Consider the following 23,420-nt stretch of genomic DNA (forward strand, 5'->3'; position numbering starts at 1 on the left):
AGGCATTTTTATTCAGATCATTTATTAGTACTACACATGGTAAGTAGTTAATTTATATTATTAACTTATGGGGTGCCTGGGTGGCTCAATTGGTTAAGTGTCCAACTTCTGCTCAGGTTGTGATTTCATGGTTTATGAGTTTGAGCCCCGCTGCTTGGGATTCTCTCTCTTCCTCTCTCTCTCTCTCAAAATAAAAAAAAAAAAATTAATTTATATTACTAATTTGTGAACTTTTTGTCTTTTAATAAATACACTTTAATGTTTATTTTTGAGAGAGAGACAGAACACGAGTGAGGGAAGGGCAGAGAGAGAGGGAGACACAGAATCTGAAGCAGGCTCCAGGCTCCATGCTGTCAGCACAGAGCCCGACACAGGGATTGAACCGACAGACTGTGAGATCATGACCTGAGCCGAAGTCGGATGCTCAAACGACTGAGACACCCAGGTGCCGCACCAATTTGTGAACTTTTACTGTACATATTGAATAACTACAAGTATATAACTTTTTAAATTTTATTTTATTTTACCACATAAATTTGGAAGCAGCCAGGTTGCTCAATCACAAATAATTAAACTTTTGACAATTATTGGCCTTTGGTGGCAACAAATTATATAGCCTGGAAAGAATTACAACAAGACTTTGATGAAATAGTAAGCATGAAATAGAAATAAAAATTTGTCTCCTAACAGCATGTACAACTATCACTTAAACTATTTCAAACACATACAGTACAAATATATACAATGATATTCAATGCCTTGATATCACATGCCTTGATCATATTGATCAATATCACCACCATCATCACCACTACCAAAAATAGCTATAATAGTAATGATGAAAACAACAAAACCAAAAGTTATTAAATGGTTATCTTGAGTTGGAACAATCCTAAGCATATTACATGTATAATCTTAATACTTGAGAAACTTATTAACCTATTTAAGAAATATTTAAAACACAGAGATAGAAACATATTTAGAAAATAGGAATTCCTTCCTTTATAAGGATAACACAGTAAAATCTTAAGACCAATTAGATTAGTCAAGTCTTTTTTAGTATCTCTATCATCACATCTTTATCTGTTCTGTGTCCCAGAGCTTGTTTTATAATATGTACTATAAAATATATGCTTTTTTATTTGTTTCTATGTTTTTCAAACTTAAATTGTTGAATAAGAATAAGAAAATAAAACCTATTGTAGTAGTGGTTTGTACATATCCTGTTTTGTTAAAGCTTAGTGTTTTATTTCTCCCCCACTTTTTTTTTTTTTTTTTTTTTTTTTTTGCTATTATACTTTTGTCCTATCATGGAGGTAAATCTTACCCTTCCCCTTCCTCGTCCTCCTCCTCCTCCCCTTCTTCTTCCTCCTCTTCCTCCTCCTCCTCCTCCTCTTCCTTTTCTCTATCTTCCTCTTCCTTCACTTCCTCTTTCTCCTTTCCCTTGTCCTCTTCCTTCTTTTTCATCTTCTCTCCCTTTATCCCCTCTTCCTTTCCCTCTACCTTTTCTGGCTCTATTTCAACTACTTCGGGGGAAAATAGCATCTCTTTCTCCAATAATATATTTGGAAACCGAGACTGTATTATCAAAACAGTTATGACACATACTGAAAAACACAGTGTTCTCAGAAAGAAAATAAATAAGCACAGTGGGTCACACACAATTGGCCGGGGAACTTCCCATCTTGGATACCAAAATCGGTAATCTGTAAATAAAGAAGCAATTGAAAGCTGGATTTCCACATAAAGTAGTTAAACTGTCTAAGAAATAAAGGACAACGATACATACATATGGCTTGGTCACGATCTGCATTACCTAAAAAGAAAAAGAAAGCCCATAAAGACTTACATAATATTCCTTCTTTCCCTAGAAATAAGATAATTTTTCTAAAAATAATGATATCATTCTCCTAGTTGTCAAGCATCATGCTGCCATCTTTGATGTGCCTCCTCCAACCAGTAGCCCATAATAAAATATAATGTATTCTCCATTAGTAAAAGTCAGCCTCGTCTGCTAGAGAGAACATAGAAGTATAGGAATGAGAACATGTGGATTCTATTACTAATTCTGTTTCTAAATCATTGTCCCTTTATACGAATCACTTCACTTCTGTCCTCTAAAAATTTTTCTGGCTTCAACATTCTAGGCTTCTATAATATCTGTTACTTGCATCTCTCTTTTTCCCCCCAGATCATTCCAAATTAATCATCTGAATCTACTCATTTTCCTCATTTAATTCTTATTTTCAGAAGCTTTCAGTTGCTCTTCCTTTCTTAGATAGGAAAGTTAATTCCATAGCCTGGCACTCATTGTTTTTGCTATCTTGCCCAATGCTATCATAATACTTTTCAGGAAATAAATTTCTTTTCCTCTGCTCACTGGGGCAGAGACAATAAGACAATCATTCCTGGATTCCATTAGGAAGGAGAGTGAGGATAAATGAGTTCTCACACAGACAGAACCCAATGGCAACCAAGAGGTTTTGTCTTACAACTGACACTACCCTTACAAGAAAGTTTAGAAATCACTCTTCAGACAACTTTAGAAATGAACTGACCTACTGGTTCTTTGAGGTTATTTTAGCCTTTTGTGCTTGGTCTTATTTTACTTCATAGTTTATGTAATGATTTCTATTTTAGAGCTCCTTTAAAAAAATCTCTTACCACACAGTCTATATTTTCTCTACTTCATTCCATATATATGATCAGTTTGAGCAATGATGTAATTAGCATGTTTCTTATTTACACTTTCCTTCATTTGTCATCACTAATCTTCATTGATTACACTCTTACTTTTGTACTTGATTGAATATTTAAATACTATTGTTTCATTTATCAGCTTTAAATAATATCTTTTGGCCCCTGGCTATAAAAGATGAAGAAATTAAGCACATTTTTCTACCTTCTCTTCTTCTCCCAAATTTTATTAATTATAACATTTGTATATTGACAAATTTATTATATTTACTTTTTAAAATAATTACAGACTTCAGATTAGTTTTAATCTTTGTCTATCAATTAAGATTCAATGTTTATGGATAGTTCTTTCAATGCAGCTTTTCTGTTTCCACTCATCTCTTCTTTCTGGTGAAAGCCATCCTCTAGGGGTTTATTGAGAAAGTTCTCATGAAGAACTATGTACCACAAGTTTCGTCATGTTCCCACAACATTTGTCTGTCTCCTTGTACTTGAATAATAGGTTTGCCTAAATTTATGTACAGCATTAAGGGCAATATAGATATAGTCATTATTCCACTATCTTTTAGCATTGACTGTTCTTGTAGAAAAGTTTGACTTCAGCCAAATTACCCCCCCCCCTCCATGAAGGATTGTTAATTGCCAAAGCAGCATTCTACACACTGGCGGAAAGTCAACACTGAAACCAGGCACTAACTACCTTTCTGTGAATCCCTTTCTCTGTATAGCTTCAGGTTAGAGTTTGCCAATGACAGGAATGCAAGTGAAATTTGGAAGATTTAAGAGAAGTGGAGACCATTATTCTCCCGAGGTGGTTGTTACCCAGATAACCTGAACAGATGTGAGATTCACAGTGGCTTCTTGGTAGGATGGGAAAAATGCTTTGCTGCCGAACACTGAAACCGTTTAGTGGGAGCTTTCTCAAAGATTCTCAAATTTTCTGGTAAGCTTTTGAGAACCACCTGTTTTGGTCCTTCAGGCTAAGGAGGTCTTCAGTGTCTGCTTCCCTGACCTTTTAACTACAGTTTCTCTGCCTTTTCATGGCAACTTCTGTGATCTGTGCTCTTCCAGTTTCCACCATTCATGAAAGCTCTCTATTCTATGTTAACGCTATACTGTCTGAATATTTCAAGTGGTTGTTTTCCTGATTCAATCCAGGCTATTAAACTCTAATGAACTATTTTATATTTTGGTTTGGATACTTAAAGGAGTCTTTCTTTTCCTCTAATTCACTAGGCAGTGTCTAAATGGAGACTACTTGGCATCATTTTTTCCTGGCACATAGTATGCATTTTCTTTCTTTCTTTTTATCTATACAAGGTTGTTTTTATTTTATTTACTTATTTTAAATTGAGGTATAATTGACCTATAACATTATGTTAGTTTCAGGTATACAACATAATGATTTAATATTTGTATTTATTGTGAAATGATCACCACAATAAATCTAGTGAACACCTGCCATCGTATGTAGTTACAAATGTTTTTTTCTTGTGATGAGAAATTTTAAGTTCTACTCTCTTAGCAACTTTCAAATATGCAATACCTTATTATTAAGTGTAGTCACTATGCTCTACATTACATTCTCATGACTTATTTATTTTAGAAGTAGAAGTGGAAGTTTGTACCTTTGACCTCTTTACCCATTTTGCCCACCACTAACTTCCACCTCTGGCAACCAGCCAATCTGTTCTTTATATCTATAAGCTTGGTTTTTTGTGTTTGCTTGGGTTTTTGTTTGTTTGTTTTATATGTAAGTAAGATCATAATGGTATCTTTCTTTTTCTGACATTTCACTTAGCATAAGGGTCATCCATGTTGTCACCAATGGCAAATATTTTCATTCTTTTATATGGCTGAATAGTATTTCAGTGTGTGTGTGTGTGTGTGTGTGTGTGTGTGTGTGTGTGTGTATCACATGTTCTTTACCCATTCATCCATCAATGGACACAAGATATGAGTTTCATATCTTGGCTATTGTAAATGCTGCTGAAATGAACATGTGGATGCATATATATATTTTATGAGTTAGTGTTTACATTTTCTTCAAATAAATACCCAGAAGTAGAATTACTGCTTTAAATCCAGAATTACTGGATCATGTGGTCTATTATCAAGTTTTTGAGGAACCTCCCCTTGTTTTCCATAAAAGCTGCACCAGTTTACATTCAATAGTAGGCATTTCAATGTTTAGATTCAAGAACTTCTATTTCTGAAATTTTTATTATTTCTTTAAATATTTGTATCTATCTATAGCTTTATTTTCTATCTATAGCTATTATTTTTGTTCTGTTCTTCGGGGCCTCCAATTATTCACATGTTGAATCTGATTTATCAGTGCCTATTTATAATTTTCTCTTTATAAATTTTTTAACATTTATTTATTTTTGATAGACAGAGAGAGACAGAGCACAAGTGGGGGAAGGGCAGAGAGAGAGAGGGAGACACAGCATCCAAAGCAGGCTCCAGGCTCTGAGCTGTCAGCACAGAGCCTGATGCGGGGCTTGAACCCACAAACTGTGAGATCATGACCTGAGCCGAAGTCAATGCTTAACAGACTGAGCCACCCAGGCGCCCCTATAATTTTCTCTTTAACTTTTAAAGACCTCCATATCCCTGACTGTGTTTTTCAGCATTTTTGATTCCACGTGCTGTTTTCAATTTGACTTTCAGTTCTTCATTAGTATATTTGAGATGTACTAAAAATACTTTTGTTTACCTGAAACCCAAATTTAACTTGGGATCCTGTATTTAATCTGGCAACCTTCAGGCTGATCCTCCACTTGGACCCCCTCCTACCCTGCTCAGACACTGAAACCCAGACTTAACAATCTCCCATACTGTCAATTCAATAAGCACACTTTAATAAAAGGTTACACTGGGGTATCTTCTTCTTTTTGTCCCTCTTCCACTGTTTCCCCCATTCTCTTCCAATATTTCTCATTTTCCCCCCTAGGATCTTATTCTTGGCATACTGTTCTTTCTCTATGTGTTGTACCTGGGTGAGTTCTTCCGTTTTTATATTTTTAGTGTTGTCTATATGCTAATGATTCTGAAATAGAGCCCTGTTCTGTACCCTAAACTTACTAGTCTTATCTACTCAGATGTTAAACAGGTATTTAAAGCTAATGATGATCAAAACCCATTATCTACTTTCCATAGCTTCCTCTCTTCATATAATTCATATCTCAATTCCACCAAACCTGATAGTTATATTTGACTCTCTTTTTTTTCTCATCACTATATCAAATTAGTCTCCAAGACTGGCTAGTTTTGCCCCATAAATATTAATCAAATTTGTCTCATTATCTCTACTTCTCTCATAAATACTCAAATAGGAACCTCACCTCGCCCCTGGACTGTAACAAAAAACTTCAAATTGATTTGCTCTCCTTAGATTTTGCATTAAAAATATTTTTTAATTTAAAAGAATCCCTCACTTAGAAAAAAGTTGCAATACAGTACAAATAACTTTTATTTTGAACCATCTTTTTTTTTTTAATTTTTTTTTTAACGTTTATTTATTTTTGGGACAGAGAGAGACAGAGCATGAACGGGGGAGGGGCAGAGAGAGAGGGAGACACAGAATCGGAAACAGGCTCCAGGCTCTGAGCCATCAGCCCAGAGCCTGACGCGGGGCTCGAACCCACGGACCGCGAGATCGTGACCTGGCTGAAGTCGGACACTTAACCGACTGCGCCACCCAGGCGCCCCTATTTTGAACCATCTTAATGCAAGTTGCCAATATGATACCTTATCATATTGGAATACTTAGTATTTCCTACAAACAAGGATATTCTTCTACATAACAATAACACAACCAACAAAATCAGGAAATTAACATTGTTACATTACTACATTCTAATATTTGGACCTCATTCAATTTTGTACTAGCTGTGCTAATACTGTCCTTTGTAACAAAAGATCATGTTCAAAATTGCATTGCATTTAGTTTTCATGTCTTTATTTTCTCTCGTCTAGGACAGTGCTCCACTTTTTATTTGACATTCATGATCTTGACATTGTTTGAAGATAGCATGCTAGTTATTTTGCAGACAAATTCTCAACAAATCTGAAGTTTGGATTTATTTGATGCTTCTCTGTGATTGGACTTGGTTGTGCATCTTTGGCAGGAGTACCCCAGTAGTGATGCTGTGTTTTTCTCCTCGCATCCTCTCAGGTGGTGCAGGTTTGTTTGTTTGTTTGTTTGTGTTTTTAATTTTTCCCATTGCTGATGATGTTCACATTGGTCACTTTACTAGGGTGGTGTCTGCCAAACTGCTCTGTTGTAAAATTATTTTCCCATTAGTAATTAAGTACTTTTATGGGGAGTTACTTTGGAACTATTAATACATTGTTCCTCGTCAAACTTCTAATTTATTCGTTTATTAATTTATATTAGTATGAATCATAGTTTCCTGTTGTATCCCATGAGTTCTAATCAATTACTATTATTACTTCAGTACTCCAATCATCCCAGATTTGACCACAGAGAGCCCTTTAAAGTGGATTCTGTGTCCTTGTGTGTCTGTTTTCCTATATGTCCCTGTCACTCTTTGAGCACTTACTTCTTTGTTTACGAGTATAAAAAGATGGTCTGGGTTTATCTTATATTTTCCCTGCCTCAGCCTTGGAACCTTTCTCCAGTGAGCCCTGGTTTTTTTTAGTGAAGGCCTGAATTTGGAAACCAAGATCTGGGTGCTAGCTGTGCTCATTCCTTTGGGGGTGGGAAGCCATTGCTCCAAAGCCATCCCAGAGCTAGGGAATATATGCATGTAGGTACATACATATACAAATATTTACAACTATGATTATTTATATTTATTGAAATCCTTAAGTTCAAATACCTCTAGTTCCAAGTCATCACAAGACTCATGCTTGTTTTCTTCCTTTACATATTTATACTCCATCCTCTGACAGTGAGAAAACTGGTGCCCATTATCCTTAACCTATTTGTATATTTGATCAATCCCCTCAGTATATCTCCAGTCCTTGTTATTCCTTCTCCCCTCTCTTCTACATGGGTGCCCTCCTCACCCTGCTTGCACTCTTACACCCTACACCAGGCTGGTAGAGTTGCCACATTTAGCAAATATAAATATAGGATGTTGCCATTTGCAATGCCATGAATGGAGTTCCAGAGTATTATGCTAAGTGAAATAAGTCAGTCAGAGAAAGAAAAATACCATATGACTTCTCTCATATGTGGAATTTAAGAAACAAAACAAATGAGCAAAGGGGAAAAAAAGAGAGAGGCAAAGCAAGAAACAGACACTTAATTATAGAAAACAAATTGATGGCTACCAGAAGGGAGGTGGATGAGGTGATGGGTGAAATAGGTGATGGGGATTAAGGAGGGCACTTTGGTGAGCACTGGGGGTTGTATGGAAGCGTGGAATCACTATATTGTACACCTGAAACTAATATTACACTGTTAACTAACTGAAATTAAAATTTTTTGTTGTTGTTGTTTATTTATTTCTGAGAGACAGAGTGAGATAAAGCACGAGCAGAGGAGGGGCAGAGAGAGAGGGAGACACAGAATCTGATGCAGGTTCCAGGCTCTGTCAGCACAGAGCCTGATGTGGGGCTTGAACTCACTGAGCCGAAGTTGGATGCTTGACCAACTGAGCCACCCAGGTGCCCCTAACTGAAATTTAAATAAAAATTTTTAAAAATATGTAGGATGCCTAGTTGAATTCAAATTGCAGAAAACAACAAAGAAATTCTTGGGTAAGTATTTGGAAGATACATATACTAAAAATATTTTTTTTTGTTTACACTGAATTTCAAATTTAACTGGGCATCCTGTATTTAATTTGGCAACTTATAGGCTGATCCTCCACTTGGATCCCCTCCTACCTGGCTCAGACTGCGTAACCCAGCTTTGGGTTTTTCCAGTGTGTAGATTCCCTCCTTACTCTACTAGAGTTCTGACCCCTCCCATGCAGGCCACCTCACCTACATTAAAGCTTTCCTCACCTAGTTTGGACTCTGACACCTCATGTAAAATTGTCCCTAAACATGGCTGCCCCCTTACCTGTGTAGGTTTTAATACCTCTTTGTCAGGGCACTCCTATATGTGAACCCTTTCCTCATTCTGCTTGGGCTCCAACAACCAGTGCCAAACCACCCCTCTGTGGATGCAGTCTTTACCTGCTCAGTCTCTGATACTCTATGCCAGGCTTCTTACTCCCACCCCATGATGATGCTCTCTTCCACATACTTGGGCTCAGATACCACATACTGAGCTGTCTGGGTATGGGAAACCCTTCATCCTGTTGTCTCTGAAAACTCAAGCCTGACCTCATGCATGGATGGCTCACTTTCTCCAAAGGGGCTCTAACTTTCTATTCAAGGCCATACCCCTATGCAGACACTGTCCTAACCCTGCGTAGGCTGTTTTCTCATATCCACTGCACCGTGTATGAATCCCTTGTCATTCTGCTTAGGCTCTAATATGTCACATCTTGTGACCCTCTATGTGGATGCCTCCCTTGTTCTGACCTACCTAATGGTGTTAGAATTGAATTTTTTAGAAGGAGAAAGAAAAGGGGAAGAGGAAGAGCAAGATTTTGCATCTTGATTCAAGTGAAATAAGGGCAAAAATGTTAGGGTGGATTCATCTCAGCTGTGGCATTATGATGAAATTGTCCATTAGTTTCTTTATCACAAAATCACAATGTGTCCCTTAGTGTCTGAATTTATCCCTTAGTACATTCTTCTAAGCACCATATATTCCAGGGAGAGTTATACTTTATATGCTTTCATGTTTGGAAAAACTGAATGAAAAATTTAACCAAACGTATTTTCTACTTTCATCTTTTGAATATTTGGGGGGGGGTGACTAAAATAAAAGGCTATTAAACTACTTTACTTCTTTTCTTTCTATAAATATTTTAGAATATCCTATCCTTTAGAGCAGTCATTTTCAAACAGGCTACTATTTCAGGAATTAGCTGGGAAGTGTTTTCAGGGGGAAATTGTTTGTTCTCATTCTTCCTTTCAGACATTGTGGTATGTCTCCAAGGGCAAAAACAGGGGTAAGAGAGGGCAGAAATAGCTGTGAAGTCTAGAAAAATCTAAAGATGAACCTATTTCAACCCTCTTTTAATAATATAATAACACCCCTATGGTCAAAAGAACAATATTAATGTGACAATGAAAAACTAGTGTTCAACACTTCATTTTTCTTATCATAGAATGTGTTATGGATTTTTTATGTTTAAGTTATTTTCTTTATCTTACTGCATAGAAAATCTGTGCATCTGTCATATCTGCTACATTGAGAACAAACTATTCCTGGTGTATAAGGCCTTCTCGACAGAGATCCTCTAGAAAAAAAGCAGAAAACATTTAGTTAAAAAAAGTCTCAAATCTCATCATTTAAATAGCATGGTTACCAATTTTTAGTTAGGTTATAAAAGTGATTTAACTAAGAAAATGGACTCTAGAAAGTACTGAAACTGGAAATTTCAGTAATCTTCTCCTTTTTTCCCCTAAGAAAATTGTCTCTGAATTCCCTTGTCCTTGAAACAAAGTAGTATAATTTAAATGAGTTCGTTTTAATGTTGCTTTCATTTTAGTTTGTAGCAAAATTTTCCTTTCAAAATGATGTTATAGAATGTTTTATAATTAATTGCTTTCTGCTTGGTACAAATGTATTAAAAGTTCTATAGAAATGATATATTAAATTTCTGATGAGTTTGCAAAATTCTGAAATGCCTATTGTCCCAAAGACCCAGCTGCTTGGCTTACTTAGAGGTCTGCTTTAAAAATACATAAATATAGGGAGCCGTGGTAGCTCAATCGGTTAAGCATCCAACTTCAGCTCAGGTCATGATCTCATGGTTTGTGAGTTAGAGTTCCGCATCAGGTGAGCTCCAGCCCTGCTTTGGGTGAACAGGAGCCCTGCTTCAGGTGAGTCCTACTTCACTCTCTCTTTCTTCCTCTCTCTCTCTGCCCTCGCTCACTTGCTTTCTCTCTTTCTCTCAATTAAAAAAAAATGTAAATATATAAACAAGCAAATAAATTAAAGTGGATTAAAAAAATTTGGTTTAATCCATTGTAAGGAACAGGGGGAAGAAGTGAGAAATTATTACATCAATTTCCTAGAGCTAGGTAAAAAAAGAGGCTCCAAAGTAGATATGAATTGGGAAGCTTATATGAAGGATTTAGGTTAAGAAAGAAGAAAGATAGGCAGGGAAATGATATTTTTTAGTGACCAGAGGGTCATTAATCCTGGTTATTTAAACAGGATTTTAAATTCTGTGTGTAGTTGGAAACTATAAAAACAAATGTTAGGCACATATGCCCCTGGTTTGGTCACTCTGGGCCATCTGGAAGAAGGGTGAAACCTAAGAAACACATATTCAAAAACCGGAATATCAAATTTCTGAGTCATATCTTATCAGAAGTTTTTGGTGTTACCCAATAAGGTATATGATACCCATGAATGGCAAGCTTTCTAGTCCATCAAAGACATCCAGAGGTTTATAGTTATTTGCAGATCAGGTATTGCTTCTCTAATGTCACTGTTCCACTATAAAACCATTTCAAGGAAGAGATGCATTTTGTTTGATCCTAGCAGAACACTAGCCTTTCAAAAATTCAAGAATTGATCTACTCACCTTTACCGACACCCTAGCCTACATTTCTTGCCCTAATCTCTTATCACTGAAATAGATGCCTCCAATACAAAAGCAGCACTTTTCCTGTCCTTAGACACAGGGACGGAGGACCCCTGCCCTTGAACCTATACAAAATGCTACTCACTACAAAGACTGCCTTTAAAATCTGCAGCATAGGCCAATCACCCCATGATCATGTCTGATGACTATAGCCTAGAATAACTTTGGAAAGGCAAATAAATAAATGAAATATATATAAATAAATGTATCAATCAATCAAAATAAATAAATTTACATCATGCTAGAATACAATGGGCCCTCTTTTTTCAAAGATTTGAATTTCATATCACTATTTATATTATATGGCCAGAAATGCCAGACTAATACTCTCCCATGCCAATCTTCCTCTTGTTCTGAGTTTTGAGAAGTCTAGCCTAAATCAAGTCTGAATCTATACAATTCCACAACTGCAATTGGAATTATTGGGCTGGATTAGGAGAAAACAACAGGTAAGTACCTATAACCAGCAATGTCCATTGAAACTTCACAGCTGTCCAAGCAGTACCTGAAGAAGCAGTCAAATTTCTCTATTTTTAGGTATTTGCTTTCTCTAAGTCAAGACTGAACAGCCCTCTGGGGCATTTTTCAGACTGATATCTGACCATACCTTCATCTATAGGACCTGTGTCCAGGACTTAGATAAGGACATGTTGCTTGGGTGGCCCAAAGAGTAACTATACCCATGTCCAATCCTAAGTCCATTAGAAGACCATTATTCAAATTTTATCTTTTTAAATCTTTATTTACTTATTTGAGAGAGAGAGCACGAACAGGGGAGGAACAGAGGGAGAGGGACACACAGAATCTGAAGCAGGCTCCAGGCTCTGAGCTGTCAGCACAGAGCCTGATGCTGGGTTCGAACTCGCAACTGTGAGTTCATGACCTGAGCCAAAGTCAGAGGCACCCCTCAAATTTTATAATAGATCTATATTGTTTCAAAATCAACGCAATTCTGGTGGTGACTGAAACTTTCAGGTGACTCAGCTTAATTATCTAACTCTTTATTTTTTATTTTTTAAAATGTTTATTTATTTTTGAGAGAGAGAAACAAAGACAGAGAGTGAGCAAGGGAGGGACAGAGAGGGAGATACAGAATCCAAAGCAGGCTCCAGGCTCTGAGCTGTCAGCAGAGAGCCCAACATAGGGCTTGAACTCAGGGACCCCAAGACCATGACCTGAGCCAAAGTTGGACGCTTAACTGACTGAGCCATCCAGGTGCCCCTTAAGTGTACAACTCTTGATTTCAGCTCAGGTCATGATCTCACAGTTCATGGGATCGAGCGCTGCATTGGACTCTGCACTAACAGTGTGGAGCCTGTTTAGGATTCTTTCTCTCCCTCTCTCTCTGCCCCTCCCCCACTTGCATGCACAGTCTCTCTCTTTCAAAATACATATAGAAACTTAAAAAAGAAAGAAACTTTTATTGCCTTCACTAGTCCTATATCTGCCACCACTTTGTTTATGAAGGAAGTAATCCAGCTCCATGAATTGACAATTTAGCAATTATAATTTGTAGGCAAATTTTTCTCTTCCAAGTTTTCCATGTACAAAACTCATCTTGCCTAAAGACTGTCCACAGAATGATGGCAGAGTACATCAAACAGGTGTTGACTTTTCCGTCTCACACAGCCAAAATAACTAGACCACCTCCAATAACTCTTTTCACTTTCACTACCTACATGTATCATTGAGAAATACCACAACACTGGCTTCTGGTTCATACCTGGACATCTATACGTTTCCAAAGAAGACTTAAAGATCTATCCCAATTAGCTACAGAAAATTGAAATGTAGTAAGCAGCAAGGTAGGTTATCTTTTAGCAATCCTATCTGGCTCTCCTGATACATCTCATATATCTGTCTTTGCTAAAACTCCATGACTATATGGACTTATTTAAGGTCAAGAAAAGCATGAATCTTGTGCCTCAAATTATCTTTTTGCCTCAAATTATCCCTGTATGTGCAAAGCTACCTTACTTTATACTGCTTTCCATAAGACTCAGTTGGTCACATCTCCTCCTTTGCTTCCACATCTTGCACCCATGGATCTAGGCACCAGAGTTAAATACCAACAAAGCTCTTTTGAGATGGATATTATTTAGCTGCACCATCCTCTAATCCTCCTCAAGATACCATCTTCCTTCTGATCATGCCTCCTTTTTAAAAAATATTTATTTATTTTTGAGAGAGAGAAAGAGAGGGAAAGAGAGAGAGAGAGAGAGAGAGAGAGAGAGAATGAGTGGGGGAGGGGCAGAGAGAGAGGGAGTCACAGAATCTGAAGTAGGGTCCAGACTCTGAGCTGTCAGCACAGAGCCCACGCAGGGCTCGAACTCACGAACCTCGAGATCATGACCTGAGCTGAAGTTTGAAGCTTAACCACCTGAGCCACCCAGGTAACCCTGATCATGCCTCCTTATTAATTTTGGCACCTGGGTCAGTCACTATCTACCTTTTCAGCCAAAATTGTCCTTGTCCTAGAATTTGGGACATAGATGATTACAATATGCTTATAGATAATTCATCCAATAACTTGGTATGTTACTGAATGTTTTCACCATCTCAAAACTTCCCAATACTCCATAATTGTCACTTTTGTAGCCACACTCTGGATCTTGTTATCCCCTAAAGTTACTCCCACTTCTGAGCTCACAAAGTAACACATTCCATTCCCTGACTGTAGCCTCCTATTCTTCCAGTTTGCTCACTCATTTACTCCTACACTTCTCCATGAAGTTCACTGGTACTCCAAGTCTATTTACTCTCCTATTTTCTCCCTATCTATATACTGTTGTCTCTTCTCCATACAGCTCAGGTCTAATTCCGTTGCATATTATTATCTGGCTAAAACTCTAAAACTCTCTTGCACTGTTTTCCTTTATGTCTACCTGACAAAACCCCAGTGTTGGAAAAAATGACAGAATCTTACTGTCCACATGCTCTATGTCTGCTTCAGGGCTGGTGGGTACCGCTGGAGAAAAATCATCACACTAGGTAGAGAATCCTTCTGTTTCTCTAGTCAGCTTCCTCCCTCGTTTTCCATAATAACTATTTAAAACCTTCCCAACCCTCAAAATTCCAGCTTCATTGTCTCCCCCTTTATTCTTAGGACATGATCTGTCTGTCCTACTTCACAGTGACACATAATAACCGTTAGCTTGGAACATGAGAAATTTTCTGTCACTAAATATGACAAATATACCTATTCCCTTCTTCTTTCCTTTCTAATACAACTGAAGAACTGCCCGTCTTCCTTTCTAATGCCAGTCTCTTTAATACCATTCCATCTTCTCAGGAACTTGTATCTTTATATATACATATACATAACATATACATACATATATGCAATATATATCACATTGATAAACACAAAAGAACCATTTCTGTAGAGCAGAAGAAACTGATGCCAGCTTGGAATCAATTGAGGGCTGTTTTATTGTTGTTATTATTTTGCTTTGTTTTCAAAGTGGGAAAGATGTGAGCCTGTTTAAATATTGACATGAAAGATCATATTTCTAAAGAATTACATTTATTATATCAATGAACTTCTTTTTAATTTGATATTTTAAAGTCCTTACTTTAATTGATCTCTTAGAATTAGAAATTTTGGACTACTACTACTACCTTCTAAAAACATTCTTTCCCCCATGTCTCCTGTGATACCATACTCTTCTGTTTTTTCTCCTGCCTGTGTGCCACTCTTAGGTTCCCCCTCCCACTTTCTCTCTCTTTAACTGCCTTTAAATATTGGTATGACATTCTGGAGGTCCTCTTCTCTTCTCACTCTATCCTCTCTCACCAGGCAATCGCATTTATGCCCATGATTTCAATTACTGTATGTACTTTGGCACTCCGAATATTTGTCTATGCCATGCCTCATGAGCTTCTGACCCATACAACCACCTGCTTACTGAACATCTCAAAGTAGGTAATTCACAGCCAACTCAAATTCATTATATTCAAGATGGAATCCATCATCTTCCCTCCTTAAAAGTTCACTGTTCACCATTGCATTTAAGGTCAATATCGGTCATGCCTGAATCATAATTCTGAGAATCTTCCTTGACGATTTCCTCTTATTACTTACTACAATGACCTACAAACCCTTTCTAAAAATGTCTCAAATACTTCTCCCATCTCAGTCGATATATCCTTTCTTGATGTTAAAGTAAATAAATAAGTAAAAGTAATACATGTATAATACTTGTAAGTATATGGTGAAAAGGAGGAAGAAGAAAAGGGCAACCTTAAGGGAGAAAATGTCTCCATCCTTCACTTTCCATATGTCTCCCCAAAGGTAACTTCTGTTTAACAGCTTCTTATGATTCCTATCAGAAATAAGGTTTTTTTTCCACAAAAATTCTCAGTACTTATATATTGTGATAGACTGCTGTCAATCTAAATATCTCTTAAAATACTAAAATAACAGTATTTTAGCTTGGCACATTAATGGCTAGCCTCGTTACATTTCCCAACTTCCCTTGCAGCTCAGATGTGGTCATGTGATCAATTTTATATTCAATGGAATGGAAATAGCAGTGATGCACATCACTTCCCATCTGTGCTTTAAGAGATGGTCATGCCACCAACATATTTCTTTTCCCTTACTCTGAGCTCGAGCTAGTCCTCATCTGTGACTTGGATTCGATTTGCAGACAAAGACTCTGCCCTCAGGGAATGGTGAAGAAACAAGATGGGAGCAACCCGCGTCTCTGAATGACTAGTAGAGCACAGCTACTCACCTAACTGAAATTTCCCCCTTCTCTCTGACTAAATCACTCTAGTTTCTGATCATGCTAGCTACTGTAACAAAAAGACTCAATCTTATTATTGTTCTGCATCTTACTTTTTCATCTAACAAGTGAGATTGGTACATAAAGATACCAGTAGTTTCAGAGGCTACACAATAATGTAGAGTAAATTAATTGCTCAGTCTGCTATTATTGGAGTCATTAGTTGTTTTATTGCAGTTTTATGCTATTAAAACAGGCTAGAATGGGTATCCTTGTATATATATCTTGGCCAATTTTCATGAAGATATTAATAACATAAAATTCTAATATGGGGATTACAAGATCAAAAGGTAAGCATATTTTAAATTTTGTAATTTTGCCAAATCCAGAAAGATTGTACCAATTTATTGTCCCCTCACATGTTCAGAGTATCAGTTAAGCTTTTCTATCTTCTCAGATGGATGAGTGAAAAGTCATCACTCATTTTTGCTTTTACTTGAATTACTTCAATATAAGTGAGATTGAAAATCTTTTTGTATGATTAATAACCATTTTTTTTCCAGTAAATGACCTGTTCATATCTTCTGCACGTTGTTCTTCTGGGTCGTATCTCTTTTTTTTTTTTTTTTTTTTGGTATGAATTCTTTGTAAATTAAGAAGATTAACTCTGCCATATATTACACAACTATATTTTCCCAGTATATTATTTTTTCTTTGGCTAGATCTATGGTATTTCTCTAGCCATAAATGAGTTTTAAATTTGTGTATAATCAAATGTATGAATATTTTCTGGATTTTTATGCTCTGTTTGGTAAGGCCCCAGGCTGTTGACCAGTATCTCTCGGTTTTGGCTGGGCCCAAACTGCAGCTGTGTCTTCTCAGCACTGCGCAGCTTGTGTGATGTCTGTGCAGGCCATCAGTTTCCAAGCAACTGTTCCTACCTAATCTTCCCAGAATCTTGCCTTGAGATGTGTAGCTTAGGAATTGAGGGACCCAAAAGCAATTTTTATAGACCTTTGGGGTCCTTCTTTGCAGCCCCCTACTCTTTGGGATCCTAGTCCTAAATATGAGGCATCTTAACATCAATAAACACTGATATTTCCTTTGCCCAGAAAACAATACATCCTTTCCTTGGCTTCTGTTTCTCTGGCTGTGGTTTGGAGAATTCTCTCAGAGAGAAAGCCAAGGCAAATAGAGGTTTCACACTAAGTTCTTGTCTATTTGCAAAGATCATAGCCCTGCACTGGTTATTTTGTAATGCCTGAAGGCAATTATCTTATATGTTTTGTCTGGTCTTTAGAGTTATTTTAATCAGGAGACTAATTCTTACACTAGTTTACATAATGTCCAAAGGCAAAGTGGACCAAATATTTAAAAGTTAAAAAGATAAAGAATTTCTAGAAGAAAATGTGGAATAATAATACTTTGGGAAGTTGTGTCTAAGTATGACTCACGCCTCAAAACCCATGAAAAAAAAGTATTGATACATTTTTTTTCCAATAACAAAATAATTCTTTTTGGAAAAAATAAATTGCATTAAAAATAAAGTAAAAAATGAAATATCAAACTGGGAAAATATTTGGAAGTGACATTATATGAAAGAGCGAATTTTCTTGCTATTTAAACACTCTTACAATTGAAAACAAAAGTCCAAGAACTTAAGAAAAAAATAGTGAATGTACAGGAACAGCCAGGTCCCAGAAAATGATATCCAAATTTTCTGAAACTTACAAAAAGGATACCTAAACTCATGTAAAATAGGAGGTGAAAATTAAAACATACTGAACTCATAGCAGTAAATAGCAAAATGTTTGAAAATATATTATGTTAGCAAGGGAACAGAAAAATAGTCACACTCATATGTTGATATAAAAAATTGTTTTAGAAACACAGTGTGACTATGATGAAAAGATAATAATATCTATCCAAGTTAAAAGTACATATCCTTATTGACCTAGTAATCCCATGACTATGAAATCATATTAGTATGATACTAACTCATGTGAGAACTACATGTCTACTTGCATAATTATTGCTTGAAATAAAGCTAATAGAGTAAATATCCACCAAATGGAGAGCATTGTTTAAATAAACTTTTGCGCAACCATTAAATAAAAACAAAAACAAACAAACAAAAACACTGTAAAAATATTTTTTAAAAAACCCTGGAAACTCCTTGTGTACTCAAATGAAAAGACTTCAAGTACATATCACTAAGTTAAAAAAAAAAATTAAAGAATGCCACAGAAAGTGTAGTGTGCTTCAGTTTGAGTTACAGAAACACACACATGAAGATAGATGTACTTTTGTATATGCACAGAATATATCTTTTAGGATAAAATATTGGGGAGAGTAAATGGAAGACAGAAATGGGAACATTACTTTCTCCTTGGTAGCTTTGAATTTTCTATCATGATTATGTATCAAGTATTGAACATATTTTATTAAAATGACCTAAAATTACAGTCCACAGAAAGCAATGATAAAGAGGCTATATCACAAAATACAAAGGTTAAGCAAAAATTCTAATGAGAGGAAAATATATAACTGTAAATATCTTCAATATTAACAGGATTAAAGATATAGGAATGTGTATACCTTAACAAAAATAGCAACATATAACAGCCTCTACTCCTAAAAAACACTCAGAAGATTGAATATCTCAAAATAAAATAGAAAACAACAGAATCATAAAGTATGAATAAATATGAAATCTTTTCTTGCAAAAGATCAATGAAATAGATTAACTCTCATGAGCTCCATTGAGCAAGAAAGGAAGAAAAATATTCACTATTAAGATTTCTCTACATTTACTTTTCTTATAATTCTCTCCTCCTTTTTCCCATATAGAACTTGCTCTTTAATTCCTCCCCCTTCCTTCATATATTCTAATATATTCTACCACTTTCTTTTAATTGGTGGCTTTCTTTAGCTTATAAAAATTCAACCAAAATTATAAAAAAACAGCTTTCATCCAACTTTACACACTGACCCTATTTTTCTTCTCTTCACTGCCAAACATCTATATAAGAATAGTGTTCTAAATTGGCATTATTTTTCAAACTGCAAGTCATAAACCATTAATAGTTCATAAAATCAAATTTAGTGCTTCACAGACAATATTTTAAAATATGAAATAATTGTACTTAACTGTGAATAAAATATTATTTTATAACTTTTTTATCATATATAGTAAAGATAGATATTGTTCTATAGAGCTCTTCTTTCAGTGATGTACTGTATTTCATAATTCTAATATACACATATTTTCATATTTTAACATCTCTGCAATTGAGATCCATGTTAACATTTATGGTGTCTCAAAATTACATCCAGGCCCTAAATATGATATGGTTGTCACTGAACATTTGTGAACTTATCTTAGCTCTTCATATACTCATCACTTCAAATGGTTATATGCATTGTTTGCACTTAATGTATTTAACCTGCTATTCAAAATGTCTAAAATGATTACAGTATGTATATCATTGAATCATAAATTATGATGTGTGTAGAAAAGCATAGAAAAAGAACACCTCATACATAATACATAATAAAAAGAGACTGATGAGAAAGTAACTCTAAATGCTTTTTTTCTTAAATGTCAGGACAGTTCTAGTTTCTTTCTTACCTCACTAGATTGTCTTTAAACTCCTTTGACAACTCCTTTGCCTGAAGTTGAAATACTGTAATGATGTAAAGCTTAGTCTTCAAGTCTCTTCCATTCTATTTTCCATACTTACTTTCTCACAAGGTGATCTCATGTAAAACCGACTCATTTCTGCCCCGACTCAAAACGGATCTCATGCAAAAACCGAAAATTCTGCAGTTCTTACTACTTAGAAACCTATCTTAGACCTTCATCTGACTAACTCCTTCTCATGATTCATTTACATTTCCCTCATTCATTTGTCTACCTACTGTGTCTGAAACAGAACACTTGATCTTCCCTCAAGGTCTACTCATTGGAGAGGCTTCCCTATCTGATTTAATGGCATCACCATTCATCCAGCTGCTCAGACTAAAGGCATAGATAGCATCCTTGATTATTCTATTCTGTTCACCCTTAAACTTAAATCAATCAGCAGGTATTATTAGCTCCAAATTCAAACTATATACTCATCTGAACTTTCCTCACCATTTCCATGTGATGGTAGGCAGAATTCATGGCACGGAAGTATAGGTGCTGGCAGTGGTAAAAGAGAGCTTTCCTCTGGGGCACTGGTTCATGTACTTCATCCTGTGGCTCTGCCACCCTCTAGAACAACTGAATCTTCTACCAGAGCAGATGACATAAGTTAAAGTATGGGAAGGATCTTGTAGGAAAATTTTAAAGGCTAAGTCTGAAAGTGGCCAGAGCTCAGTCACGTGGTCCCACCAAATTTCTAGGGAGGCTGGGAAAAATATATTCTAGCTGTTTATGAAATAAAGAAAATGGCATGACCTGCCTGACTCTATTTCCTTACCTATTAAATAAGGAAAATTTTTGCACTGAATACTTTTGGACACTACCATTTACCTCTTGTAGCATTAGATTCAAGTCATTTTCCTCAAGCCCAGATCTCTAACCTTCCCTATTGACCTCTTTCCCCCTCTAATATACATCATCTATGCACCAAAGCTGACTGCTTCTAAATCTGTATTCAGGGGCGCCTGGGTGGCGCAGTCGGTTAAGCGTCCGACTTCAGCCAGGTCACGATCTCGCGGTCCGTGGGTTCGAGCCCCGCGTCGGGCTCTGGGCTGATGGCTCAGAGCCTGGAGCCTGTTTCCGATTCTGTGTCTCCCTCTCTCTCTGCCCCTCCCCCCTTCATGCTCTGTCTCTCTCTGTCCCAAAAATAAATAAACGTTGAAAAAAAAAAAATTAAATCTGTATTCAGGCTAATTGTTTCTATGATTTCATACCTATTTTTACAACTCCTTTCTATTTAAAATATAAATATGTGCATGTATTTGGCTAATGTTGCTCCCCCCCTCTTTTACATATTTCCTTCCCAACAGAGAATAAGTGTTTTTAGGATAAACACTTTGTAAGAAATATGGACTTCTCTTGCCTAAGTCAGTGTTTGGTGCATCTACTACAAATGTATGTTTAATTAAATAAGAGATGCTACAGTCACCTACAGATGCAACATGTCCAAAAATAAACAAATCCTTTTTCTCCACACTACATCTTTTCCTAGAGTAGTTAATCACCTATCACTTAAGCTTAAATTATCAGTGTCATCTTTGTACCCTCTAATATCTGAGTTCAAGGCTAATCTAATTAATATTTTAAAGTTTTTACTTTCTTTTATTTTTTTTAGAAATATTTATGAGTCTTATCTTTGAAACTGAAGAATAATTACTAGAAAATGGTATGTGTAAATATTGTTTCAGCTCACTTTTTCTAATACCTTATGAGTTTTTTTTTTAAGTTTATTTATTTATTCTGAGAGAGAGACAGTACAAGTTGGGAGGGGCAGAGAGAGAGACACACAGAATGCAAAGCAGGCTCCAGGCTCTGAGCTGTCAGCATAGAGCCCCATGTGGAGCTTGAACTCATGAGCCATGAAATCATGACCTGAGCTGAAGTTGGATGCTCAACCTACTGAACAACCCAGGTGCCCCAAGAGTCAGAGGCTTAACTGGCTGAGCCACCCAAGCACCCCTATATGAGTATTTTTATAGATTAGGAATATTTTATTTTATTTTATTTTTTGGTGATTATATACATTCCAATTATTCTTCTCTGTTCTTTAGGAGCACCAATATATAGATTTATCTGCCCTACATATTTCCTTTCTTTTTTAATATATATTTTGACTTTTATTCTTCATCTTTGTGTTCTGAGAGAACATTTCAAGGTTGTCATTGATTTATATTTTCTCTATGGCCAAATCTGTTTTATTCTTCCATTCTGTATTAGTTTCTTGTGACTACGTTAACAAATTAGTATAAACTGGGTGTTTAAAACAACAGAAATTTATTCTCATAGTTTTGGAGGCCTGAAGTCCAAAACCAAGGTGTTGGCAGGACTGCGCTCCCTCCAAAGGTTCATAGGGAGATTTCCTTGACTCTTCCAGCTTCTGATGGCTCCAGAAGTTCCTTGGTTTATGGATATGTCACTTGAACCTCTTCTTCATGATCCCTTTGCTTCTTCTCCTTCCGTGTATCTAGTGCTGAATCTGGCTTTCCCTCTCTCTTACATGAATATATGTGATTGCATTTAGGGCTACTTGAATATTCTAGGATAAGCTCCTCCTTTCAAGATTCTTATCTTGATCACATCTTTTGCCAGATAAGACAATACTCACTCTGGCCATGTAAGTTAATAGTGACAATTCTGTGAATTAGGACCTGGATCTACCTTTTGGGGATCCACCATTCAGCCCACTATATGTTTCAATTTTCAGTTTGGCTCTCTTATATTCATTTTTACTCAGTACTTCCTAATACTATGATGGATTGATTTTTCTACCAACTATTCTTAAGAAAGACAGCTATGACTGCCTATTTTGAGTACATATCAAATAAAATTTGAACTGAGTTTACTAATATATGTTCTAACCTAGATCCTTCACAGGGCAAACTTGCCAATATTTGTATCAAAAGAAAAATGGTTGGTAGAAATTTCAAGACAAAGAAGCCTACCAGACAGTGAGTGGAAATAAGAGTAATCCTACCATGTAGCTTCATCTTACCACTGGAGTTATGGAATACCCCTGCATTCACCACTGTTATTAAGGTCCCCAAATACCTTCATCTTGTCAAATGAAACTGTCATCTTTCCTTCCTCATGCTTTTAATTTTTTCAGAGGCATCTCATACAGTTAACCACTTTGGTCATATTGACTCCTGTTCTTCACTTGGCTTCCAAGGACGCTTACCAGCACTGTTTTGGTTTCCCGCTTATCTTGTTAGCCTCTCTTCATTCTACTTCACTATCTCCTTTGCCTAAAGTTGAAATACTGCAGTGCTCTAGGAGTTCATCCTTAAATTAAGTTTCCATACTCACTCTCTCATAAGGTGATCTCATTCAAGACTGTAACTTATTTCTACCTCAGGGCCTTTATACCAGTAGTTGCCTCTACTTGAATTCTATCCCAGTCCTTCACAGAACTTTTTACTTCTCATGATTCATTTCATTTCCCACATTTGTATTTCTACCTAATATGTCAAAACATAAAACACATTTCCTGTCCTTGCCTATCTGAGTTAATGGCATCATTATTCACCCAGCTGTTCAAACTAAAGACACAGGTATCATTTTATGTTATTGTATCCCATTTATCCCTAAAGTCAAATCCATCAACTGGTATTATTA

At 36.2% G+C, this 23,420-nt stretch overlaps 1 protein-coding gene across 1 annotated transcript in view; it reads right to left on the reverse strand.

Moving 5' to 3' along the window:
* Window positions 1-499: 499 nt before the first annotated feature.
* Window positions 500-23,420, reverse strand: part of GLIPR1L2 (GLIPR1 like 2) — a 31,057-nt gene continuing 8,136 nt past the window's right edge. The window contains exons 4-6 of the mRNA XM_025926966.2: window positions 9,946-10,031; window positions 1,790-1,816; window positions 500-1,706 (exon numbers count right to left, since the gene is read on the reverse strand). Coding sequence (XP_025782751.2) covers window positions 1,324-1,706; window positions 1,790-1,816; window positions 9,946-10,031 — 496 coding nt within the window. The 3' untranslated portion in view covers window positions 500-1,323. The remainder of the gene's footprint in view (window positions 1,707-1,789; window positions 1,817-9,945; window positions 10,032-23,420) is intronic.

This window comes from Puma concolor, chromosome B4 (assembly GCF_028749965.1).
Source record: "Puma concolor isolate L17-30 chromosome B4, mPumCon1.1.hap2, whole genome shotgun sequence".
NCBI lineage: Eukaryota > Metazoa > Chordata > Mammalia > Carnivora > Felidae > Puma > Puma concolor.